Source organism: Stegostoma tigrinum, chromosome 47, assembly GCF_030684315.1.
Source record: "Stegostoma tigrinum isolate sSteTig4 chromosome 47, sSteTig4.hap1, whole genome shotgun sequence".
Taxonomy (NCBI): domain Eukaryota; kingdom Metazoa; phylum Chordata; class Chondrichthyes; order Orectolobiformes; family Stegostomatidae; genus Stegostoma; species Stegostoma tigrinum.
The window spans coordinates 4289054-4314539 of NC_081400.1; the positions used below are offsets into that span (position 1 = coordinate 4289054).

Below are 25486 nucleotides of genomic sequence, written 5' to 3' on the forward strand. Positions count from 1 at the left end.
CAGGGATGTGCGGGTTAGAACATAGAACATAGAACATAGAACAGTACAGCACAGAACAGGCCCTTCAGCCCACGATGTTGTGCCGACCATTGATCCTCATGTATGCACCCTCAAATTTCTGTGACCATATACATGTCCAGCAGTCTCTTAAATGACCCCAATGACCTTGCTTCCACAACTGCTGCTGGCAACGCATTCCATGCTCTCACAACTCTCTGCGTAAAGAACCTGCCTCTGACATCCCCTCTATACTTTCCACCAACCAGCTTAAAACTATGACCCCTCGTGCTAGCCATTTCTGCCCTGGGAAATAGTCTCTGGCTATCAACTCTATCTATGCCTCTCATTATCTTGTATACCTCAATTAGGTCCCCTCTCCTCCTCCTTTTCTCCAATGAAAAGAGACCGAGCTCAGTCAACCTCTCTTCATAGGATAAGCCCTCCAGTCCAGGCAGCATCCTGGTAAACCTCCTCTGAACCCTCTCCAAAGCATCCACATCTTTCCTATAATAGGGCGCCCAGAATTGGACGCAGTATTCCAAGTGCGGTCTAAGCAAAGTTTTATAGAGCTGCAACAAGATCTCACGACTCTTAAACTCAATCCCCCTGTTAATGAAAGCCAAAACACCATATGCTTTCTTAACAACCCTGTCCACTTGGGTGGCCATTTTAAGGGATCTATGTATCTGCACACCAAGATCCCTCTGTTCCTCCACACTGCCAAGAATCCTATCCTTAATCCTGTACTCAGCTTTCAAATTCGACCTTCCAAAATGCATCACCTCGCATTTATCCAGGTTGAACTCCATCTGCCACCTCTCAGCCCATCTCTGCATCCTGTCAATGTCCCGCTGCAGCCTACAACAGCCCTCTACACTGTCAACGACACCTCTGACCTTTGTGTCGTCTGCAAACTTGCTGACCCATCCTTCAATCCCCTCGTCCAAGTCATTAATAAAAATTACAAACAGTAGAGGCCCAAGGACAGAGCCCTGTGGAACTCCACTCACCACTGACTTCCAGGCAGAATATTTTCCTTCTACTACCACTCGCTGTCTTCTGTTGGCCAGCCAATTCTGTATCCAAGCAGCTAAGTTCCCCTGTATCCCATTCCTCCTGACCTTCTGAATGAGCCTACCATGGGGAACCTTATCAAATGCCTTACTGAAGTCCATATACACCACATCCACAGCTCGACCCTCATCAACCTTTCTAGTCACATCCTCAAAGAACTCGATAAGGTTTGTAAGGCATGACCTACCCCTCACAAAGCCGTGTTGACTGTATTTGATCAAGCCATGCTCTTCCAGATGGTCATAAATCTTATCCCTCAGAATCCTTTCTAACACCTTGCAGACGACAGACGTGAGACTTACCGGTCTATAATTGCCGGGGATTACCCTATTTCCTTTCTTGAAGAGAGGAATTACATTTGCCTCTCTCCAGTCCTCAGGGTGGATTGGCCATGCTAAATTGTCCCGTAGTGCCCAGGGATGTGTGGGTTAGGGTGGATTGGCCATGCTAAATTGTCCCGTAGTGCCCAGGGATGTGTGGGTTAGGGTGGGTTGGCTGTGCTAAATTGCCCCGTAGTGCCCAGGGATGTGCGGGTTAGGGTGGATTGGCCGTGCTAAATTGTCCCGTAGTGCCCAGGGATGTGTGGGTTAGGGTGGATTGGCCATGCTAAATTGCCCCGTAGTGCCGAGGTTAGGATGGGTTAGCCATGGGGACAGTAGGGTTTCGAGAATAGGGTGGGTATGGGAGGGATGATCTTCGGAGGGTGGGTGTGGCCTCGATGGGCTGAAAGGCCTGCTTCCACGCCGTAGGGATTTAATGGAGGGCTTGAAGGCCTGGATTGCCTGCTGTAGCTCTGAATCCCTGCGAAACGGGGAGCTTAATATTTGCTGTGATGATCGAGGAAAGAAATCCCAGTTATTTCCGGAATGCTGTTTTGTGGGATCTTGCTGAGGACCGAGCCTCCGATGGGGATTGAATCCCATTTTGTTTGCGGCTTTAGGTTGGGCCGTCAACTTCCGCAAGGCGATGCGTCACTTTCTGAAAACCCTGTCAACAAGATTCCACCAGTAGGCGCTCATGCTCCCTCAACACAGTCGCCTTTGAGCCTCTCGACATCTACTGCATCACTGCTGTGAAATGAAGAAAACCTTCTCTCCTCCCAAACCTCCAAACCACCTCTGATAGGCCAACTTCACGCGAGAGCAACCCGTCTCAGCCACCGGCTTTGGTTTTCCCTGAGCTTGAATCCGGGAGTCTCCCCGATCCCGTCATCGGTTCCCACCCCGGACGCCAACGGATCTCTCCAATGAAGAAACGCTTCAGAAAGGCGGCTTGCGATCTTCAGCGGAGAATGCTCGTGGCTGGATGCCACCCTTCCTGACAACCCCGGACAGTAGCTGTTCCCACAATCGCCGCTGCGGATCGGCCTTCCTGGGAATTAACCCAAGGAATCCCCAGCCGACCGCTCAGATCCCGCGTGGCTGCCTTCAAACTCTCTCTCCCACAGGCCGAGGTCCTCAGCTGCTTCAAGAAGACCGCCATCATCCCTCTACCCAGGAAAGCACACACAATGGGCCTTAATGTCTACCGCCCAGCGCCTCTGATGTCAATAGTCCTGAAGTGCCATGACCCACATCGCCTCGATCCCCTACAGCTTGCCTAACAGGTCCACAGCGGACACCGTATCCCCAGCCCTGCACTCCCCCCTGGAACGTACGGCCTACAAAGTCACCTACATCAGACTCCTGTTCATCGACTATAGCTCCAGCATCCTTCAACGCCATTGTCCCCTCCAGACTGATCTCGAAACTCCGGCACCTAGGTCTCAACTCTGCCCTCTGCAACTGGGTCCTCAGCTTCCTGACCCATAGGCCGCTATCAGTGAAGACAGGCAACTGCATCTCCTCCAGGAAAGCACTCAACACTTGGGGCCGACCCTCAGGCACAACAACGCCTCTTCTTCCTTTGAAGGCTCAGGAAATTTGGGATGTCCATAAGGTGCTTCACCAACTTCTACAGATGCCCCAGTGAAAGCATATGGTCCTGGTACGGCAACTGCTCTGCCCAGGACCATAAGTAACGACAGAAGGTGGTGTGTGCCGTCCAGACCATCACGGAAGCCAACCTCCCATCCATGGACTCCATTTACACGGATCACTGCCATAGGAAGGCTGCCAACATCAAAGACCCATAGCCCCCACCCAATAACGACCTCCTACAACCTCTTAGGTCAGGCAGAAGCCTGAACACGCACACACCAGCAGGTCCCAGCTGTTATTAGACTGATGAATGGACTCTATAACCTTAAGTGACACTGATCTTGCTAACGTTAATCTTGCCTAATGCACGGGCCATGTGATGTAACGTGTATACGTCTGTCTAGTGTGTTTTATTTCACCCCATGATCTGTATGTCTCACTTACTGTATGACTCGCAAACAAAGTGTTTCACTGCGCTTAGGTGATAATAAATCAATCAGCTATTAAGAAGATCCGAGCCTACGATTCGCCCCCCACCCCCACTACGCTATCACACCCTGGGATTTGCGATCGCTGGCTTGGTGACATGGTCTCCTCTCTAAGACGAAGCAGCAAACGCATTGTGCGGGGCAGGTCTCATCTGTTTCGCTGAGCGAGGCATTTTGACCAGGGGAGGAATCGTAGCCGGGCTTCCATCTCCTCCCTGACACTGAGCAGAGATTTGGGAGCAGGAGCCAAGGGATAGTGTTCCCTCATGTTGTCCCAAAGCTGCCTTTATTAAATCCTTAAATACATTAGGAAAACTGATGACACCCCCATCCCCTGCCCCCAACCTTGCCCCTGGGCAATTTAACAGTTGATGATGTTCAATCTACCAAGTTGTGTTCAGTCACAGAGGAAGGCCACAGACCCTCTATAAGGATTTAAGAAACAACAAGCAGGAATGGGCCATCAGGCCCCTCGAGTTTGCTCCATCATTCAATAAGATCGTGGCTGATCTTCTCGTGGACTCATCTCCACTTACTGCCCGCTCACCGTAATCCTTAATCTCTTTGCCGTTCCAGAAATCTATCTCTGCCTTCAAAACGTTCAGTGAGTTTCGCCTCACTGGGCCAGAGAATTCCACAGATTCCCAACCCTTTGGGTGAAGAAGTTCCTCCTCAGTCCTGAATCTGCTCCCCACTTTGTTTTGAGGCTATTCCCCCCCCCTCCCAGTTTAAGTGGAAACAACCTCACTGCTTCTATCTTATGTGTTGCCTTCGTAATTTCGTTAATTTATATAAGATAGCCTTCCTATAAATTTCAATGAGTACGGTCCCAGTCTATCTTTTATTTAGAATTGTGGTCCAACTCGTCCATACCGACCACATATCCTAAATTAATCCAGTCCCATTTGCTGAATTTGGGCCATGTCCCTCTTGGACCATTCAAATACCCAACCTTTTTATGCTTGCTGTAATCGTACCAGCCTTCACCACTTCCTCTGGGAGCTCGTTCCACTGCGTGAAAAAGTTGCCCCTCAGGTCCCTTTCCCCCTCCCACCTTAAACCTATGCCCCTCTAGATTTGGACCCACCCCCCCGACCCTTGGGTGGGGAAAGACCTTGTCCATGCCCCTCTTGAGGTTATAAACCTCTAAAAGGTCACCCCTCAGCCTCCAACGCTCCAGGGAAAGTAGCCCCAGCTTTGACACATTCTTGCGGTCCTGTCAATCAACGAACGAGCGACTAACTTGAGAAGAGATTGTTCACTCTTGAGAGAGGTGCAGATGCTCCATCGTTGAGTCTATTTAGACAGATTTTGGCCACTCAGGGCCATCAAGCGCAAACAGGTGGATAAGTGGAGTTGAAGATCAGTTGCAAGCATTGTAGAATAGCAGAGAAGTTTTAAAGGGCTTGTGGGATCCACACCTGTATCCTGTAATGCAGCCAAGAAACTGGGGCGTCTGCATGATAGCCAGAAGCCAACAAAACTCATCCTCCGTCTTTCACTGGAAAGTCAGCGGCTGAGAGGAGACCTGATAGAGGTCTACGAAATTATGAGGTGGATAGTCAGAGGTTTTTTCCCCAGGGTTGGCGTTTCAATTGCAAGGGGGCACAGGTTCAAGATCGGGGGGGGGGGGGGGGGGGGGGGAAGGGGAAGAGTTTAAGGGAGAGGTGCGAGGGAGGTTTTCCACACAGAGGAGGCTGGAATGCGGTGCCAGAAGAGGTGGTGGAAGTGGGCACTTCGGAGTCATTGAAGAGGCACCTAGACGGGCACATGAATAGAGAGGGAATATAGACGGAAAACAGATCGAGAAATGGCAGTGGCACAGTGGGAATGTCCCAGATTCTGGGCCAGAAGATCTGGCTTCCAGTCCCAGACATGGGTGTTTTTTTGAGAAAAAAGCCCCCTGGGAATTAATCTCCTGAACCCTGGCACGAGTGACGTCTGATGGGAGGAAATGAATTCTTGGATAAGTTTTTTCCGGAGGTGGAATAAATGCTGTTTGAAAGGGGAGGGTTGGATGGTGGTTATTGCAGGAGTCAGAGACTCGTACAGCAAGGAAGAGACCCTTCGGACCATCAGGTCCACGCTGACCTATTGACGCCAATCCCACTTTCCAGCACTCAGTTGCTAGCTTTGAATGTTACAAGCGCTTGTCCAGTGCAGTTATTAAACAGGTTTCCTGCCTCCAGCTTCCTTCCACTATCCTTTGGGTAAAATTCACCCCCTTAAATCACCTCTAAACATCCTGCTTTTCAGTTGCCTCGCTGCCCTCCCCCCCCCTATTGTTGACCCCCTAACCACTTCACCTTCTCCATACCCCTCATACAGTGTCCCCTCCCTTCAGTCTTCTGAAAGTATCCAAGCCTATCTGATCTCGCCTTATGGCTGAATTTCTCCACCACAGGCAACTGTCCTCTGTAACCCCTCTAGGGCTATCACATCCTTCCTGCGGTGAGGTGACCAGAGCTGCACACAGTACCCAGGCTGTGGCCTGAGCAACGCTCTGTGCGACTCCAGCATTACCACCTGCTCTTATACTCTATGCCACTATTGATGAAAGCAAGCGTCCCATTTGCCTTCCAAACTACCTAATTCACCTTTTCTGTTGCCAGCAGGGATCTGTGAATGATCACCCCAAGATCCCTCTGTTCCTCTAAACTATCCAGTACCCTTCCATTTGTTACAAATTCCCAGACAGTGGTGAGGTCACATTTGGAAACACTGCATTCAGTTCTGGTCTCGCTGCTATAGGAAAGATGTTGAGAAGTTTGAAAGGATTCAGAAAAGAGTTACAAAGATGTTGATAATAGGGTGTGGAGCTGGATGAACACAGCAGGCCAGGCAGCATCAGAGGAGCAGGAAAGCTGACGTTTCGGGTCTGGACCCTTCTTCAGAAAATGATGTTACTGCGTTTGGAGGGTTTGAGCTACAGGGAGAGGCTGGGGCTATTTTCCATCGGAAGCAGAGGGAGTGACCTTATAGAGGTTTATAAAATCATGAGGGGCATGGATAGGGTGAATAGTCAAGGTCTTCCCCCCCCAGGGTAGACGGACTACAAAACTAGAGCATAGGTTTCAAGGTGAGAGGTGAGAGGCGAGAGGCAAGAGGTGAGAGATTTAAGAGGGACCTGAGAGGCATCTTTTTCACACAGAGGGTGGTGCATATATGGAATTAACTACCAGAGGAAGTGGTGGAGGCTGGTACAATTACAACATTTAAAAGGCATTTAGATGGGTACATGAATGGTGGAGAGGGATATGGGCCAAATGCTGGCAAATGGGACTGGATTAATTTAGGACATCTGGTCAGCATGGATGAGTTGGACCGAAAGGTCTGTTTCTGTGCTGTACATCTCCAATCACATTTATCTGCATTAAACACCGTCAGACCAGCTGTCCATACCCTCCTGTAACCTAAGATCTTCTCTCTTACCATTAACTCATTCCCTCTTTGCAACCTCCTCCAGCCCTAACAATCTCTGTACTCCAACAATCGGGGACACTTTTGCAACTCACCCCAACACCACCCTTCATTTCCAAGCCTCATTTGTTGCCAGCTAATGCCTTCAGCCACTGAAGTTCTGGAAATCCCTCCCTAAACCTCTCTGTCTCATTCTCCCATCTCGAAAACCCATCGATGCTCAAACTGGGCCAACAGGCCCCTCAAAATGGTTTCACCAAACTCATGTGATCCAATTGTGGCTCTACTCCACCCTCCTGCCTCTTCCCTTCCAAGCCCTGACTCCACTGCCAATCAAAACTCTGTCTAACTCGGTCTCGGATATACGGCATAGAATTCCGACCCTATGAGGGAAAAGATTCTGTATTAAATGAGGGACACCCTTATTCTAAAACTGGCACCTAGTCTAAGAGACCCCAACAAGGGGTAAACATCCTCAGAATCTTTCAATCTGTCTTATTCTGCTGATCTTCAAATGAGTTAAAGGCCAGCCTTCCCAACAGCAGGAATGAACCCAGATTGAGGTGGCATCGTAACTCAGTGGTTAGCACTGCTGCCTCAGAGTGCCAGGGACCTGGGTTCGATTCTAGCCTCGGGGGTGACAGGCTGTGTGGAGTTTGCATGGGTTTCCTCCCACAGTCCAAAGGTGTGTGGGTTAGGGTGTATCGGCTGTGCTAAATTGCCCCCTAGTGCCCAGGGATGTGCAGGTTAGAGTGGATTGGCTGTGCTAAATTGTCCCTTAGTGCCCAGGGATGTGCGGGTGAGGGTGGATTGGCTGTGCTAAATTGCCCCGTAGTGCCCAGGGATGTGCGGGTTAGGGTGGATTGGCCGTGCTAAATTGTCCCGTAGTGCCCAGGGATGTGCGGGTTAGGGTGGATTGGCCGTGCTAAATTGCCCCGTAGTGCCCACAGATGTGCAGGCTAGCCAAAGGAGAAATGCAAGATTACAGGGATAGGGAACTAGGCTTGGCTGGGACGGTGACTATGGACTCAATGGGCCAAATGGCCTGCTTCCACACTGCACGGAGCCTATGATTTTGGCCAGCTGCCTTAATGCCTCATGTGAGACTGTGCCAAGCTTTGGTCGATAATGCACCTGAGAGGTGCCCTGAAGGCGCTATAAGAATGTAAGTTGTATAGATAATTAAAGCTGCATTGGTTGCCCACATCTAAAAAAAAATCTCAGTCTTAAAGGCTGTCCTGCAAATATTCCATAACTTCACTAATCAAAACCTCTCTGCCCAACTCCAAATGACCTGCAAATTAGAATTCTTGTACCTGGAAATGTTGTGTTTTCAAAAAAAAGTCACGTTAAACATTTGACAACTTTCCTTTGAGCTGATCCCTTTTAAAATTTTACAACCAAAGCAGAAACTGGTCCACACAAGTTTCCTCAGACCTCAATCCCTCCCCATCTTTCACTCTGTCTCTCTTCCCTCACGCGTTTGTCCAGCTTCCCCATTCCACGTGTCTCTGTTATTTGCCTTCCCACTCCCCTGGGAGTGAGTCTCCCATTCTCCCTCCGCCCCCACCCCCCACAGGAGCCAGTGCCCCATCATCACCATAAATTAATGTTTCCTGAATTCCCAATTGGATTTAATTTCGGTTATAGCAAAGGGCTCACATGATTTGTAGTATCAATTCTGTTTTCCTCTCCTGCTGTATCTCTTCTTTTTGATTTGAATTTATCAGTGACTGTCTTATAGCGATAGCCCTTTAGTCTGGTGTCTCTTATAAATAGAAAAGTCTTCTCTACATCTGCCCTGTTGAACGTTCTCAAAAACCTGTCAGGTCATATTACACTGAGAGATACTAAGAACTGCAGGTGCTGGAGTCTGAGATAACAGTGTGAAGCTGGAGGAACACAGCAGGCCAGGCAGCATCAGAGGAGCTGATGTTTCCTGTCGGGACCCTATCACAGCCTTCTGCTTCCCACACGAGAAAGCCTGGCCCACTTATCCTGGTAGTTGTAACCTCTCCATTCTGGTGTCAACTTCATAAATCTTTGCACCTTTTCTAGTGCAGCTGCATACAATGGGAAACGCAGACTGTGCACCATACAGAGAAGGGCCTATGCCCGAAACGTCAGCCTTCCTGCTCCTATGATGCTGCCTGGCCTGCTGTGTTCATCCAGCGCCACACCTTATCTCAGAGATCATACAACATGCTTAATCTAATCCTTTACAAAGCTATTTGCTGCCCTCCAATGACCAAAGGAACACAAATAAAAGGTTATATGAAACTGTGCGAAGTGTCCAAGTTGTTTTGTCTCCTTGCCCAGAGCTCTAGTTTTTAAGCTTTTAGCTTTGGTAGCCCCCTTTGAGGACTGAGCAGGAACAGACTTGTGTTGCTACAGAAGCCCTGTACAGGCATGAGAAGGCCTAAAGCTGCCCCCATTACCTAAGAGCACCACAAGGAGAAAGCAGGGGAATGGTGCACAGGAGATGGCGGGGGTGTTCTCCTTTTGCGCTGTGATTATTCTGTGAGGCATAGGAGCTTTCATGAGCAGTCGTGATGCTAAGACCAGCGATCCTGTGGCTATTTCATCACCTGGTAAGCCATAGCTCATGTTGATGATGAGGGAATGCTGTGTCTACTTCTGGTCACCCGGCTACAAGTAGGATATTATTAAACAGGAGAGGGTTCAAAAGGAGATTTACCAGGATGTTGCCAGGTGTGGAAGGTCTGAGCCATAAGGAAAGGCTGAGACTTGGTTTCCTCCTCCGCACCCTACCCCCCCCGCCCCGGGGCATAGGAGGTTGAGTAGCAACCTTATAAAAGTGTATAAAATCATGAGGGGTATAGAGAGAGTTAGCTTTCTCCCTGTGATTGGGAATTTCAAGACTAGGGGGGGTCAGATTTTTAAGGTGAGAGGAAAGAGATTTTAAAAAAAAGGGGCAAACTTTTTTTTAAATATAGAGGGTGATTCACATGCGGAACAGTTACATTGTTTAAAAGCCGACTGTGAGTAAGTACACGAATAGGATATGGAACAGGAGCAGGTGGGTGGGACGAGTTTAGTTTGGGAATTTTAGTCAGCCTGGACCGGTCGGGCCGAAAAGCATGGGAACAGACCCTATCACTCTAGCACTCAGATGAGGTCAGGAGCAAAATGCTAGGGAAATTGTACTGCAGTCACCTGGTGGAGCGCGACAGAGAACGCACGCGCGAGAGCGCGAGCTGTTCCTGAACCGTTTGTCTTATCAGGACCAACTGCAAGAATACCAAATTCCAAGAAGTGTCACAACAGTTTGCCCTCTGGCAGTGTGAACATGGTGACTGGTTGCCAAGTTAACTCCGATGGGCCGGGCTGTTGACATAGTTAAAGCAATGATCAAGCTTGCCGTGCACTTTATTTACTCTCAGTCAGAGCGACACATGTTTTATACTTGGGGGCACGCTGTCTAGAACTGAAAGGGATACATTGGAGACTCAAAACTCTTTTTAGAACTACCCAGGAGCAAGTACCCCCGGCAACTGCTTTGACCAATTGGAATCAACTTGTCAAACCAGCAGGTCAGATAGCATCTGAGGAGTAGGGAAGTTAATGTTCCAGGTTCTACAGAGCCTGAAGGAGGGTTCTGACCCGAAACATCGAGTTTCTCGCAACGTCTGACCTGCTGTGCTTTTCCAGCTCCACATTTTTTTTGATGCCAAACAACCAGCACCCGGCCTTGGCATAAATTGTTGTGATCGTCCGAAACCTAGAATTCTTGCAATTTCAGCCTCTGGGATTTCAGTAAAATTCAAAAGCCAAACACATGAAAAGGAATCCTTCAAGTGCAAAAGCAAAGCAGTTGGGAAACATGACAGAGGTAAACGGGAAACAGCGGAAGCACTCAGCAGGCCAGCAGCATCTGTGAATTTTGAGGTCACAGCCCCGAAACATGCGCTCCATTTCTCACTCTACACAAGCTGCCTGACCTGCTGATTATTTCCAAGCACCTCTTATTTTTAAAATTCCTTAGTGTGTCGCTTTGCAATTCTCCAGGAAGCCACTGTGGACAATTTGCACTCAGTCTGTACAATCCGGAAACAGAATAGGACTCTGCCAGGAAAATAATTAAAGTATTGTATTTTCAAATGAAATAGTTATGCTCTTTTAAAGACAGATGTGCAATATCGCACACAGAATCAGCTTGTTACAATACCCACATTATTCAACAAATACACAGCGCCTTTCCTATCATTCTGAGCATGCATTAAGGCAGTTCATCAGTGCAGCCCAAAAAAAACATTTCCCAGATGTTTTGCGATTTCTTTCCCCGTTGCACGTAGGCCTCACAGAATGATGTAAAATCGGTTCTCTCATCTCTGTGCCCTCGCTCAACCCATTCCTCTCAAGGGGGCAAGATGACGCAGGCACATACAGGCTGCTCAGCTACCTGGGACCTGTATCTGCTGATCGGACCTGGGCTACTTAAAAGTTGCAACTCATCCTTCCCTATGTCAGTCCATCATCCCACTAGATCTTGGAGGATAAACTGAAGAGAAATCAGTGACAAGCATCCTGAGGGGAGGTGGACAGCTGTACTGAAGCAAGTCTTTTTTTGCTGTTGGTGGTGGTACGTTGGGGAGGGCGGGGTAAGTTTGGGGATGAAATGCTATTCCTGCCGACCTTTAATCTCCCCTGCCTGCTCTTAAACACAGCTCAGAAACCTTCTTTTTTTAAGGAGAGGTGGGGCATGCAAAAAGAGAAGCTGCAAATTGTCAGGCTGTTTGGGCCCTGGGCAGGAAGAAACTTCACGTTGGTGGCGAATTTTAAGATCTGTGGGTTAAAACGCAGGTGCGAGGAGAGTTAACAGCGGCTGTCTTTTCTCAAGATGGCGAGACCAACAGTTCTTACAGACCACAGCTCAGCAGTGGAAAGCACAATCACATTCCACCCCCAAATCAGGGTGGGGAAGAATGGCCAATTCATCTTGCCTTTAAAATTTTCAAACCCAGTGATTATCTACCTATAAACATACGCTCTCTGCAGTGCTAAACTGTAGTTTCGCTATAAGCGACAAGAGCTGGACAGGTCCTCTTAAATAAATTGCAGAGGACAGACAGGACCTTCCCTCTTGCTCGCTCAGTCACACAGTCCTGATAGATTTAACTGGAATGCTACTGAAGTCCTGTAAGAAAACACAAAAGGAGGAGAGTAGCTCAAGTGCTAGAGGTTAGGCCCCTGCCTTTTGCTTCAAACGACACAGTTAAGAGATTAGGAAATAATAATGACAAAAAAAATTGCACATGCACACACCCACTCTAATGTAGTATTGCACCATAATGGGTGTTCTTTGAAAAATAAATCAGAAGTTCCATAACACACTCAGTAGTCGACTTTGTTCCTTGAGGTGTCTGATTTCTTCCAGTGGACGAACTGAGTCGTTTCTTGAGGTAATTGCTATCGGGGCCCCTCTGCTGTCTGCTTCACAACGAACACCCAGTCCGACACGTGCAACAAATAATTGCAGTCCGAGTCCTTGTGTTCACCCCGCGTTCTGCGGGGAGCTGGGCACCAGTGCCCAGTGTGTGTGTGTGTGTGTGTGTGTGTGTGTGGGGGGGGGGGGGGGGGGGGCAACGGGGAAAAGGCAAGCAGATCCGAGCCGAGGGGTTGGGAGTGCTGGGACTGACCATCAATCCTCAGCTGGTGGCTGCAGAGCTGAATAGACCAGAATGTAGGGGTCAGACGGCTGCCTGCCTGAAACACAAACATGGTCAAAATGAGACCGAGCGAGCACGAGAGAGCCAGAGCCAGAGCGCGCGCGCGCGCGCGCACGAGACAGCACACGAGAAAGAGAAAAAAACAATTACCAAAATGGGCGGGGGGCAGGAGCAGGAGGTGGGGGTGGGGGGCAGAGAATGACCAGTTGACCTTCTGGATCCTGGGCGCACTTCTGCATTAATCCCATTCCCAAAGACGTTATAAATAAAAGACAGCAGCAGGAGAGTCGGAGTTGTACAGTATGGAAACAGACCCCTCAGTCCAAGTCATCCGCATGCTCCCAAACTAAACTGGTCCCACTTACCCGCATTTGGCCCAAGTCCACCTTAAACCTTTCTTTTCCATGTACTTGTCCAAATGTTTGTTTAAAAATGTTCCAATTGAAACCGCGTCAACACTTCCTCTGACAGTTCATTCCACACACAAACCACTCTGTTTAATAAGAATTGCTCCTCATGTCCTTTTAAAAAGCTTTCTCCTCTCACCTTAAAAAAATATGCCCCCTAGTTTTGAACTCCTTATAGCTTAAACCCTCTATTCCTGGCAACACCCTGGTAAATCTTTTCTGAACCTTCTCCAGTTCAACAACATCCTTCCTAGAACTGGACACAGTATTCGAGAAGAGGCCTCACCTCACCCTGACATCCAAAATCCAGCTCTTATCCAGAAAACACATTCTCTCCCATTTGGTGCGACATTGACCAAAACTGACCACAGCCGTCTTCAACCGCCATCCCTAACTCTCCCCCAGTCGCTTGTACATGGAGGCTGGAGGAGGCCCGTTAACCAGGAAAGGCTGCATCACTGTGAATGCGTTGCTAGGACCGTTGGATAATTCAGAGCCCCAGGCTACAATTGGGCCTGGTTGAGGATATGGGCTCGAATCCAACAACAGGGGACATTGAAATCTGAACAGATGTCAACTGTGGCTTGGAGGACGTGTGATGTGCCCTGATTGCTTGGAGCGGGAGCTACTGGGGGAAAGAGATGATGAGCAGTCTACGAGAAAATAAACAACTTGTGAGAGACCTTGGGATAATAAGGTGTGGAGCTGGATGAACACAGCAGGCCAGGCAGCATCAGAGGAGCAGGAAAGCTGACATTTCGGGTCTGGACCCTTCTTCCGAAATGGGGAAAAAAAAACCCAAGACCTTGGGGTTTTGTTTTTAAGTTGGAACATCAGAAGAAGCCGAGTGAGTGTGGTCAAGCTCACAAAAGATCCATAATTTGTAGTTAGCTTTTGGCAGATATTGCTGGGATCGCAGTGTCTCTCTCTCTGCGTTTTGCCTAACGCATTGAGCAGTTTGACCGATGGAACTGCATTTAGAACACAGCGTCTCACATTTACCTTTAAAATAAGAAAACGTTAGGGTCTAGACTACCTTCTTGATATATTTTGGGGGGGGGGGGGGGGAGGTCATAACACAGGCAAGAGCAAAGGTCGTTTGGTTGCGGCGGAGGGGGGGTGGAATTAATACTCTACAGTTGGAATGGCATCTTGGGTGCGGGCCTGATTGGAAACCACTGAGCATGGGCAATAACTATTGACGCAACATCCACAGGAAAGAGAACGGGGAGCACTTACGAAGCGGCGAAAGGCACGAAGCACGCCGGGGCGCTGGGAGACAAGAGCACGAGCACTTCGTGTACCTACATGTGACACAGCGCCAGACATTCCGCACCGATCCACCTGCCGTCAAAAAGGCCCACCCTCCAGTGGCAATCGTGAGGCCATAGATCAGAGGGAGGCTCCACTCGTACCGAGGATTCAGGAATGTCTGGGAACAAAGGCAGGAAAGGAGACGATAGGTCAGTCGCAGGGGTACAGCGCGGAGGCAGCGAGGAACAGTTCATGCACCACCCCCGCCCCCAACACCTCAAAGTGAGGTCTCTGCCCAGAGGTTATCTGGGCCTCTTCTGCTCACCAAACCCCTGGAGAGCACAGGGCAGGGAACAGAGGACCCTAACCAGCTTAGAGGTTAATGGAACGGAAAACCACATTGAATCCATACAGTGAGGAAGCAGGCCATTCAGCCCATCTAAAGAGCATCCCACCCAATCCCCAGAACCCTGCATTACCCCTGGCTCTTCCACCTAGCCTGCACGTCCCTGGGCACCATGGGCAGTTTAACGTGGCCGCTCCACCCTGCCTGGCACATCTTCAGACCAAGTGGGGTCGCAAGATGAAATTGTGGCATTTCCTGAGCTCCCGGAGCCGTGTTCTTTCTTGGACAGGCACCTGCTGGTTACTCAGTTCGCCTGTCATCCACCGTGTCTTCCCCAAAAACATTCGCCTCTCCCCTACACCCACCACCCCCCAACAAAAACCAAAAACACACAACAACCCCACAGTCCCCACCTCCACTCTCCCTGTGGGGTTGTGACAACGCTTAAAGCAGGGGGAAGCATTTTGAGAAGCACAGCTGCCACCGTGCACATCCCCTCAAGCCACAGTGTTGACCGAGAGAGGGCAGGGAAATTCTCCGCTCTCATCTCTCGGATCTGTATTCATCCTTTCAGCTTCACCGAGATTAATTCGATCTTTCCACCCAGCTATCTTTCTCCAATAGGAATCTCATTTTCAGACCGGAAAGGTAGGGGCCTCTCAGGCAGTTAGTCAGGGAGGGGGGGTGGGAGAGAAGGTGCAGAGGTGGGGAAAGGGGGGTAAGACTCACCAGGCCAGATGTCAACAGATGAGTGACAATGACCATCATCAGAGATAGCCACCTCCTCTTCTCACAGGCATCAAAGAACACGACCCCCCAGGACGTGTGTAAGAGGACGACAGCCATGGTCAGGAAAGCTGCACAGAGAGAGAGAGACAGACAGAGAGGGGAATCACCCCGTTACTGAGCGTGTACGTGTCCGAGAGACACTCTGGGAGCTGGTGTTCAGCATGCACTGAAATTGACCGGGGGTAGATTTCTGCCCATTCAGCGGTCTCTGGGCTTAGCTTCGAGACACCTTGGGGTGGGGGTTGGGGTTGGGGGGGGCAGTGCTGCAATGCAAACTTTGAACCTCGGTTGTGATTCACTCTTGGAATGGGGAGGGTCAACTCCTCCCATTGCTAGCCGGTCCCACGAAACTAGGAAGGCAGGTGGTGTGCTGGCCTTTATTTATTTCCAAGGGAATGGGGTATAAAAAACACAGAAGTTTTGATAAAACTATACAAGGCATTAGTCAGACCACAACTGGAATAGTGTCAACAGCCTGGGGTCCCGTATCTAAGGAAAGGTAGACTGGCACCGGAGGCAGCCCAGAGAAGGTTCACTTGGCTGATCCTGGGGATGGAGGGACTGTCAAATGAGAGACAGAGGTTGAGTAGATTAGGTCTGTACTTATCGAAGGTTAGAAGATTGTGGGGGTAACCTTATTGAAACATACAAGATCCTTGGCGGGAATTTGACAGGGGAGACGTGGGAGAGGTCGTTTCCCCTTATGTGGGAGAATCGAGAACCATAGAGGTCTACAGCACGGCCCTTTGGCCTAACTTGTGCACGCAGCCCAGTATTCACAATTAAACTAGCCCCATTTGCCTGTTTGGTCCATATCCCTCCATACCTATCCCATTCGTGTCCAAATGTTTCGTAAAATGACGAAATTGTACTCACTTCCTCCACTACCTCTAGCAGCCTGTTCCAGGCACTCACCACTTTCTGCGAGAAAAGTTGACCCTGTGGGGCGTTTTGTCATAGTTTAACCTACGCTCTCTGGTTTTAGACTCCCCAGCCTCTTCTTGTGGCTCAAACGATCCAGTACAGGTAGCATCTTAGCGAATTTTTCTGCACTGTTTCCAGTTTAATAATACAGGGGGCATCATCTTGAATTAAGGGTTCGCCTGTTGTAGTCAGAGATGGGGAGGAATTTCTCCTCTCAGAGGGGAATGAACCTGGGAAGCTCTTTACCGCAGAGGGTTATTAAGGCTGGGTCAGCGTATTCAAGTCTGAGGTGGACTTTTAATGTGTAATTAAGGGTTAGACGTTGCACGCGCTGTGCACATTTTGTAACGTAGCCCATCCCTCGTTTCTCCAACTGACCTGAGGTAAGGAAGAAGTAGGGAGAGTCTCCATGAATGCCCACCACGCCTGGCCCCAGCGAGTCCGACAGTACATTGATGACGGAGAAAGCACCACTGGCAACGCCGAAGGCAAGACCCGAAACTGAGAGAGGGAGAGATGGGCAGCATGAGGGGAAGAAGGATCGAAAGGACACTCGGCAAACCCCTGGCCCTCGTTCTGAGGAAGGGTCACTGGTTCTGAAACGTTAACTCTGTTTTCTCCTTCACAGATGCTGCCAGGCCTGTTGAGCTTTTCCAGCAACTTTGTTTCTTGTCCCTGACCCTTGGGGTGGCTACAGGCAAGGACCGGCCGGGCTTGCTGGCTTGTAGCAGATCACAGGCAACAATGCCGCAGATGCTAGAAACAAAACGCAGGACACCGGAGAAATTCATCGGCTCTGGAGTGGGGAGAGACAAAATAAATGTTTCAGGCTCAGTGGGGCTTTACTTCAGCAACGACCTGGGGAGAGAAACCAGCCGTTCGTCACCTTTCATTCCACTTCTGGCAGCGAGTTACAAACAAGTCAGCCACAGGTGTGTGGCCAAGCATGGACAGAGAGCCAGACAGCCTACTCCTAATTCGTACATGCGTGCAGAGTGAATTTTCCACGGCATTTTGGGAAGGGTGGGGGCTTGGGGACGATGGATTCTCCCGGCGTTTTGAGCAACTGAGGTTAAATTCACAACGAGAGGGAATGGTGCCGCAACAGAGGGCAAAGCGTTTGTCGGATGGAACATTTACACCATGGTTGTGGTGGTGGGGGGGGGGGCTAGAGCTCATTCTTTTTACCATATGCCATCTGTCCGATCGAGATGGGCGACCTCCCGTCTTCGCTCATCGCAGCGAGACCTTGGTCGGCTTTCCTGTGGGAAGGGCAGAGATATACAAGGTTGCTGGTTATCACAACTGACACACAATCCCCACCATGCAGCCATTCGGAACTTGGGCCAGGAAGGGAAGGGCTGCTAAACCTCTTGTCCTCCCCCGGGCTGCACCAGTCTCCCCACCAAAACAAAAATTTAAACCATGTGTTCTGAAACAGAGTCAAAAAGCTGTACAGCACGCAAACAGACCTTTTGGTTCAAGACATCCTTGCCAACCAGACATCCTAAATTCATCCAGTCCCAATTGCCAACATTTGGCCCGTATCCTGCTAATCCCTTCCTATCCATGTCCCCATCCAGATGCCTTTTAAATGTTGTAACTGTACCAGCCACTTCCTCTGGCAGCTCATTCCATACACACACACCACCCTGCGTGAGAAAAAGTTTCGCCCTTTTAAATCTTTCCCCTCTCACCCCAAACCTATGCCCCTCTAATTTTGGACTCCTCTACCATGGGGGAAAGAGACCTTGACTATTCACCCTATCCATGCCCCTCATGATTTTATAAACACCTATAAAAGGTCACCCCTCAGCCCGCAATGCTCCAGGGAAAATAGCCCCAGCCACTCCCTATTGTTCAAATTCCCTCGGCAACATCCTTGTAAATCCTTATTGCACGTTTTCAAGTTTCATAACATCCTCCCTGTAGCAGGGAGACCAGAATTGAATGCAGTATTCCAAGTGTAGCCCTAAACAATGTCCTGTACAGCTGTAACCCGACTCTCCCAACTCCTATACTCAATGCACTGTCCAATAAAGGCAAGCGTACCGAACACCCCCTTCACTATCCTGTGACTCCACGTACAAAGGAACTATGAACCTGCACTCCAAGGCGCCTTTGTTCAGCAACACCCCAGGCCCTTACTGTTAAAGTTAAGGTCTGCCCTGATTTGCCTGCAGTGCATTCATGTCCCCAGTCCATAAGTCAGTAACTTTGACTCAAACGACAGTGCTTACAACACTGACTCCTGCAGAAAGCTACCCAGTTATAGGTTGCCACCCCGTATCCCAACTGTCTTCTGTTGGTCTCTCCCCTATCCATGCTATCCCTAATGCAACGTTAAGCCTCGTTGAGAACATTTTGATGTGTGATGGTAGAGGGTCATGGTGGTTGGGGGGAGCAAGGAGGCACAGCCTGTGTGTACACGGCAAGATCCCACAAAAGCCGCTACGCCGATCTGCTTCAGGATGAGAGAGGTGGAGTCAGTCAAGGATTCCCAGCAATGCAAACCACCTCTAGGAAGGGGGAAGCAGAACGACAGAGCGAAGGTTTCAGTTCAACGATGTTGGCTGCAGCAATTAGGACACTGGAGTGAACACCACCTCCCCCACCCTTGAGCCACGGGATCTTTTGCATAGCGAACTCAGCCCAGACTGATCTCTGGGGAGCAGGTCGGCCTCTTCAGTCAGCGAGCTTACTTGAGCAGCTTGTAGTACGCGAAGCGGAAGGCCTCTTGGAGTAGGACAGAGGCCCCGGCTCCCATCATCAGCAGCCCATGCTGAACCCCGGCATTCGCCTTGTTACCGAGCTGCACCGCCACGAACCACAGCAGCGAGGAGAACAGCAGTGACACCAGCCAAAAGAACGAGCTACGGGAGAAGAAAGCAGTGACCATCAGTCCAACAGATGACCAGAGAAAGCTGAGCACGCTTGCTGCAGCGTGAGCCATAAGGGTCTGGGCCCAGGCCTGAAATGTCAGCCTTGATACTGCTGGGCCTGCTGTGTTCATCCAGCTCTACCCTTCAGTCTAATTGCATGCCGTCATTGTCCTTCGGAACATCTGGCTGTGGCACCCCCCAAGAGGTTCGCACTCCTACAGCCTCTAATCGGCCTCAGGGCCTGCGAAAGCACTGAGCAGCTGCGCCTGAGGTGCAAAGTAGGAAAGGCAGCCAATTTGCACAAAGCAAAACCCCACAAAGACCCAAACCATCTGCTGCCGCAGTGATGCTGATCGAGGGGTAAATATGGACCCTGAGACACTGGGAGAAATGCCCCCTACTATTCTTCCAATACTGGCTCTGTGACCTTTAACCTCCACCCAAATGTGGCCTTGGTTTAACATCTTGGCCACTAAGACATCTCCCTTGACCAGCTGATGTCCCTGCACCAGGAGTATCAGTTCAGACTCTCAATCGAAAATTAAACCCCATTACAATCTAACTCGAAGGGCTATCCTCTAACAGTGAGTCAGTGGGTGCAAAAAAAAAAATTTCCAGTATTTTATAACTTATAATTATTTCATAATTCTTTGAAGTTTGCATCACGTATAGATAAGGGGGTTAAGAAGGCGTTTAGCATGCTTGCCTTCATTGCTCTGACCTTCAAGTACAGCAGTTGGGACATTATGTTGAGGTCGTACAGGACGTTGGTGAGACCTCTTCTGGAGCACTGTGTCTGGTTCTGGTCGCCCTGATACAGGAAGCTGGAGACGGTTCAGAAGAATTTACCAGGATGTTGCCAGGTTTGAGTTATAAAGGTGAGGCTAGATAGGCTGGGACTTTTCTCACTGGAGCATAGGAGGTTGAAGGGTGAGCTTTATAGAGATTAAGAAAATCATGACGACATAGCTAAGGTGAATGGTAGGTGTCTTTTCCCTAGGCAGGGAATATTAAGGTAGGGGGCATTTAAGGTGACAGGAGATTGGCTTACAAAATAAAAGACCTGACTTCTTTTTGTTTACACAGAGGGTGGTGTGTGTCTGGAATGAGCTTCCAGAATGAACATATAGCAGCAATGTTTAAAGGCGTTTGGATAGGGACAAGAATAAGAAATGTTTAGACAGGATAAGGGCCCAGCACAGGCAGGTAGGACTACAGTTTGGGACTGTGGTTGGCATGGACCGAAGAGTGCTCTGTACAACTATTACTCTGTCTGGTTTGCTAGGGGTGGGCCTTACGAGCCTGGGTCAGGTGAGATGCTGCCGAGTTCCTGAGAGGTTGAAGGGAAGCTGTTGGGCATTTGAGGGCCCCAGTAGATTCGGGCAGTACAAAATCAGGGGGCTACATCTAACTATCAGACCAGTTTGTATTGAGTGCTGCTTCAAGTGCTAGATGCTAGGATTGTAGCATCACTGGAACAACTTGTCCACAGGCAACAGTCTCCAGTAGGGTCATAGCAACATATCTTTGGTCCAACTCCGTCCGTACCGACCAGATATCTTACATTAACCCAGTCCCATTGCCAGCATTTGGCCCCATCCCTCTAAATCCTTCCCATTCATGTAGCCATCCAGATGCCTTTTGAATGTTGTATTTGTACCAGCCTCCTCCCACTTCCTCTGGCAGCTCATTCCATACACCCAACACATGAAAAATATTGCCCCTCAGGTCCCTTTCAAATCTTTCCCCTCTCACCTTAAACCTGCGCACCTGTAGTTTTGGGCTCCCTTACTACGGGGAAAAAGGCCCAAACTATTCACACTATCATGCCCCTCATGATTTTACAAGCCTCTGTAAGTTCATCCCTCAGCATCTGACATGCCAGGGAAAATAACCTCAGCCTACTCAATATTGTTGCTAGAATACAGTCAGGGCTCTTAGCCTCTACAGCATCTAGTACCACAGGCTGTTTCCTGATTTCATGGAGACAAAGATGATGGTAATGCTGATGGACTATTAATCCAGTTGTCCAGGCATGAAGAGAATGGACAGATAGAGTCTTTTATATACCACCCACCCTCAACCAAGAGTAGAAACATCAAGACTATGAGACACAGATTTAAGGTTAAAGGGGGAAGTTTAAAGGAGATGTGAAAGAAAAGCTGTTTTACATACAGGGTGATAAATGACAGGAACTTGCGGTCAAAGGAGACGGATACAATAGCAACATTTCAGAGGCAAGACATAAATGAATAAATAGGCAGTGGATGCAAAAGTTTTTGTTTTAAATTTACAAAAGCATCACGTGCCAGCACAGGCCGAGAAATGTAAAACAGACGAACACCAAATTGACTATATATTTTTTTAAATTGGGAAATTTTCCCGTGTGACAGCAGTGGGTCACAAATACTTGTGTCCGATGCGCAGGAAGTCAAAAAGAAAACTGTGAGTCAAAACTGAAAGCAACCAGCCCATACTGCCTAACATAGCCACTTCGGTGTTAGAATTCGGGAAGAGAAATTCAGAAAAACAGAGTACCTTACAGACGGAATGAAATTAAATATGGTGGGTGCCCAAGTGCACAGATCTTTGAAATGCCACAAACAAGTGCAGAATATAATCAAGGTGGCTAATGGAATGCTGGCATATTGATCCAGAGGACTGAAGTGTAAAGATGCAGAAGTTATGTTGCAGATATACAAAACCCGCATTAGACCCCAGTTGGGGGCTGACTTGGGCAATACACCTTCGGAAGGCTTTATCGGCCCTGGAGAGAGTACGACGTCAGAGTCAGAGAACGTAGACCGAAGGGTCAGTGTCTAACTAGTCCACACCGACCATAATCCAAAATTAAACTCGTCTGACTTAGCTGTGCTTGGTTCATATCCCTCCAAATCTTTCTTCATATATTTATCCAAATGTCTTTTACACATTGTAACTGTACCCACATTCACCACTTCCTCTGGAAGTTCATTCCGCACATGAAACACCCTCTCTGTTTAAAAAAAAATTTGTCCCTCGGGTCTCTTTTAAATCTATTGCCTCGCACCTTAAAAATATGGCCCCTAGTTTTGAACTCTCCCACCCTCTGCTGGGGCATCTTATCTATGCCCCTCATGATTTTATAAACTTCTTTAAAAGGTCATGTCTCAAACTCCAGTGAAAGGAGTCCCAGACTATCCAGCCTTTCCTTTATAACTCCAGCCCTCCATTCTCAGCAACATCTTGGTAAGTGTGCTTGGGACCCTCACCAGTTTAATAATATCCTTCCTACTACAGGGCGATCAGAACTAGATACGGTACTTCAGAAGTGGCGTCACTAACATCCTGTACAACCTCAACGTGACGCCTCAGCTGCTATACTCAAAGGTCTGAGCAATGAGGGAAAGCGTGCTAAACATCCTCTTAACCACTGTGTCTACCTGTGACGCAGACGTCAAAGAGTTATGTACGAAATTTAGATAGATGTTGGCATGTTGGAGGGTCAAACAGCGTGCAAAGGTATAGCACAGTCATGATCTTATCGAATGGCAAAGCAGGCTCAATGACCTACTCCTGCTCCTGTTTCTTATGTTCTTATCATAGGGCAACTGGTGATAGTTTAACCCAAGCTTCAACACGTGGCAGGTGAGGGTTGTGGGAAGGTGCATGAAAAAATTTGAGAAGGAAGGAACTTTCACAGTAACCTCAGTTAGCATGGGAAGTGAGCCCACACTGATGGCATCACTCAGACAAATATTAGCAAACAAACACCGGTAATTGCTGGAAAAGCTCAGCAGGTCTGGCAGCATCTGTGGAGAGAAAGCAGGGTTAATGTTTCAGGTCCAGTGACCCTTCCTCAGAAGGAATCATCAGATCGGCCACGAAACTGCGAGAGGACTGTTTTTTAAAAAAAAGCGTTAACCCGACTGTGGAGGCCGGAGAGATGGTCTGGAAGCTGCTGTCCATCCGGCCTCCTGCAGTCGAATAGCCCGCTGAGCATAAACGTCCAGGCTCAGTGTCGATGGGAGGGGAGGGTGGTATTGAGTACCAGAATCGGTGTGGGGGGGGGGGGGGGGGCGAAAAAGGATTTTTTTAAAATAAAAAGGTGGTGGAGGAAAACTGGTGACAGAGTAAAGAAATTTTTTTGTGTCGGCCAAACACTTAGGCTCGGTCCCGCTGCCGGTGACGATCCCTTTAAATCCTGGAGCCAGAGCCGCCAGGGACTTTAATGATTGACAGCGGCGGGAGAAAGGGGGCGTGGTCGGTGAAGGTAAGGCCGGGGAGCGCGGTCGGCTGGGTGTTTTTGTTCGATTTTGAAACAAACGAATAGGTTTTGCTTTTACACCTCTAAACTCACCCGGCGACCAGGATGATCACCCGCAGCGGGTCCCCGGCCACGGTAAACAGCAATAACCCGAACGCCGGCCCGAAGGCGATGAAGGTGCAGCCGAAGAAAACCGCCGCGCTCATGACGGCGGAGGGAAGCGGCGAGGCGTTCGCCTCAGGCCCTAAACCCGGTTTAAAAGTCCCACCGCCATCACCCGGCCCTCCTCCTCGCTCCCCGCCCTTTCCGAACTTCGGAGGGTCGGGGTGCTGTGTACATTCGACAGGCCCTTCGGCTGATCGGAGCGCGGCACGCCCTCTTACGCCTTGGCTAATCGACGTCGCCGGCGTGGGATGTTTGACGGTCGTCCGGGCCAATCGGATCTCGGGCCTGCTTGACAGCTTCAGTGGTAGGCGGGTCCAGGCCTGATTGACGGGCGGTTCGACCAGCCGGATATAAGAACGCTTGATGTTGTGGCCAATCGATGTGGAAGGTAGGCGGGCTCGGGTCGACTGACGTTCCGACCAGCCAGTCGGATTCGACGGCCCTTAAGGGACTGGCAAGTCCTTGTCGAGGGTAGGCGGGCCAGAGGTTGATTGACGGGCCGCTCAGCCAGTCTGATGTCGACATGCTTGACGGCCTTGGTCCTTCGACGCTGAGAGCAGACCGGTCTGTCGGGTGTAATCGGCGTCAGTGTGGGGAACGGACGTGCGGGTTGAGCAATGATGAATAGTGTGCTCGACCTCATGGATGTCGCAGGCCGGCCTCATCATTCGGCATGGGTGGAGCGCCTATCGGGAGATGATTGACAGTCATGTGAAGGGTGTTGGCGCAATCCAGTTTCACTGTTTGAAATAGTGGGCGTGGTTTCTTTGGGTGTGTCGCGGTCATTTGTGAGCCCAATCTAATGGTGGTGCTGTGTCGTTCAGAGCCAATTGGTGTCCAGGGCTGATTTGGTTGACGGGCCTATGGACCAGTCAGACATCGGCATGGTGGACAGACTGACCTATCAACGAAGGGGATTGAACCAATTCGAATGGAGGGCTGGGAGACGTTAACTGCTGTTGGGGGCTGGTGGGCGTGTTGGGTGATGACGGCGAGTTGGTCTAACCAATGGCATGCTGGACAAACAGACCAGTTGTTGAGCGGAAGGGCCGGTGCCAATCAAGTGTAAGTACCGCCCGCAACGCAACCTGGGAGTTGTAGTCTTTCCTGTGTCGCAAATGCCCGCAGGCTGGAACTGGAGATGGATCACTGTTATAGCATCGTTAGCGGGCGAGGTCACAGCATGAGTATTATGATTTCGTGCCAGTCTCCTGCTGTACACACCTGAACATTGTCTATTGAAGTAACCATCTGTTGCCTTCTTGAATATCTCAACAAAAAGTGCCTGGCTTTGCAAATCACTTTAAAACTGGTTCTTGATCCTTTTACTCAATATTTACTCTGTTGCAGCGCCTTGATTCTGAAAGCTTTATCAAATTTCCTAGGACAGTTTATAATGTGCCCAGTAACGTGTGTTTAATATAAAAATCTTAGTGTGGAAACCAGCCATTTAGCCAGTCAGGTTCTCATTGACCCTTTGAAGAGCATCCCACCCAGACCCAGTCCTCCATCATCCCTGCCATCATTTCCATGGAGATTCCACCGAAACCGGCATAGTTCTGGACTGTGGGAGAAACCACCTCAGACACAGACAGAACGTGCAAACTCCACACAGTCACCCAAGGGTGGAATCTCACCTGGGTCTCTGGTGCTGTGAGGCAGCAGTGCTAACCAAAGAGCCACACACTGCTGCATTTTTAACAAAGGATCCTGCTTCATGGAGTAAATATCAAGCCAAGTTACTGCTTCTGTTCTCTGGAGGCTGTGTATTACAGATGTTGTGGAGACATACAAAATTTTTAGGGGGCTTGATGTGCGGAAAGATTGTTTTGCACCCCTGCCCTGTACAGGACCACAAGTCATAATCTCAGAGTAAAGACTC

General features: G+C 49.4%; 2 protein-coding genes across 6 annotated transcripts in view; one reads left to right on the forward strand and one right to left on the reverse strand.

Moving 5' to 3' along the window:
- LOC125449676 (carbonic anhydrase 14-like) overlaps window positions 1-3570 on the forward strand; it is a 28215-nt gene extending 24645 nt beyond the window's left edge. Inside the window, exon 8 of one of the 2 annotated variants that reach the window (XM_048525546.2) lies at window positions 2015-3570. In XM_048525546.2, the coding sequence (XP_048381503.2) occupies window positions 2015-2085 (71 nt within the window). In that variant the 3' untranslated portion in view covers window positions 2086-3570. The remainder of the gene's footprint in view (window positions 1-2014) is intronic. The other variant, XM_059643071.1, reaches the window with a different exon arrangement.
- A 7427-nt stretch (window positions 3571-10997) lies between these two features.
- Window positions 10998-23814, reverse strand: LOC125449818 (gamma-secretase subunit APH-1A-like). 4 transcript variants are annotated; one of them, XM_059643014.1, is made up of 7 exons: window positions 23533-23814; window positions 19014-19184; window positions 17500-17573; window positions 16690-16812; window positions 15328-15455; window positions 14307-14430; window positions 10998-12624 (listed from the first exon to the last, which is right to left on the reverse strand). In XM_059643014.1, the coding sequence occupies exons 1-7, from the start codon at window positions 23643-23645 to the stop codon at window positions 12332-12334; spliced, it is 1026 nt and encodes a 341-aa protein (XP_059498997.1). In that variant the 5' UTR covers window positions 23646-23814; the 3' UTR covers window positions 10998-12331. The 4 variants fall into 4 exon arrangements, with proteins under 4 accessions (XP_059498997.1, XP_059498996.1, XP_048381692.1 ...); XM_059643013.1 differs by having other exon boundaries at window positions 14238-14430; XM_048525735.2 differs by having other exon boundaries at window positions 12492-12628; window positions 14238-14430; window positions 23533-23813.
- Between the last annotated feature and the right edge of the window lie 1672 nt (window positions 23815-25486).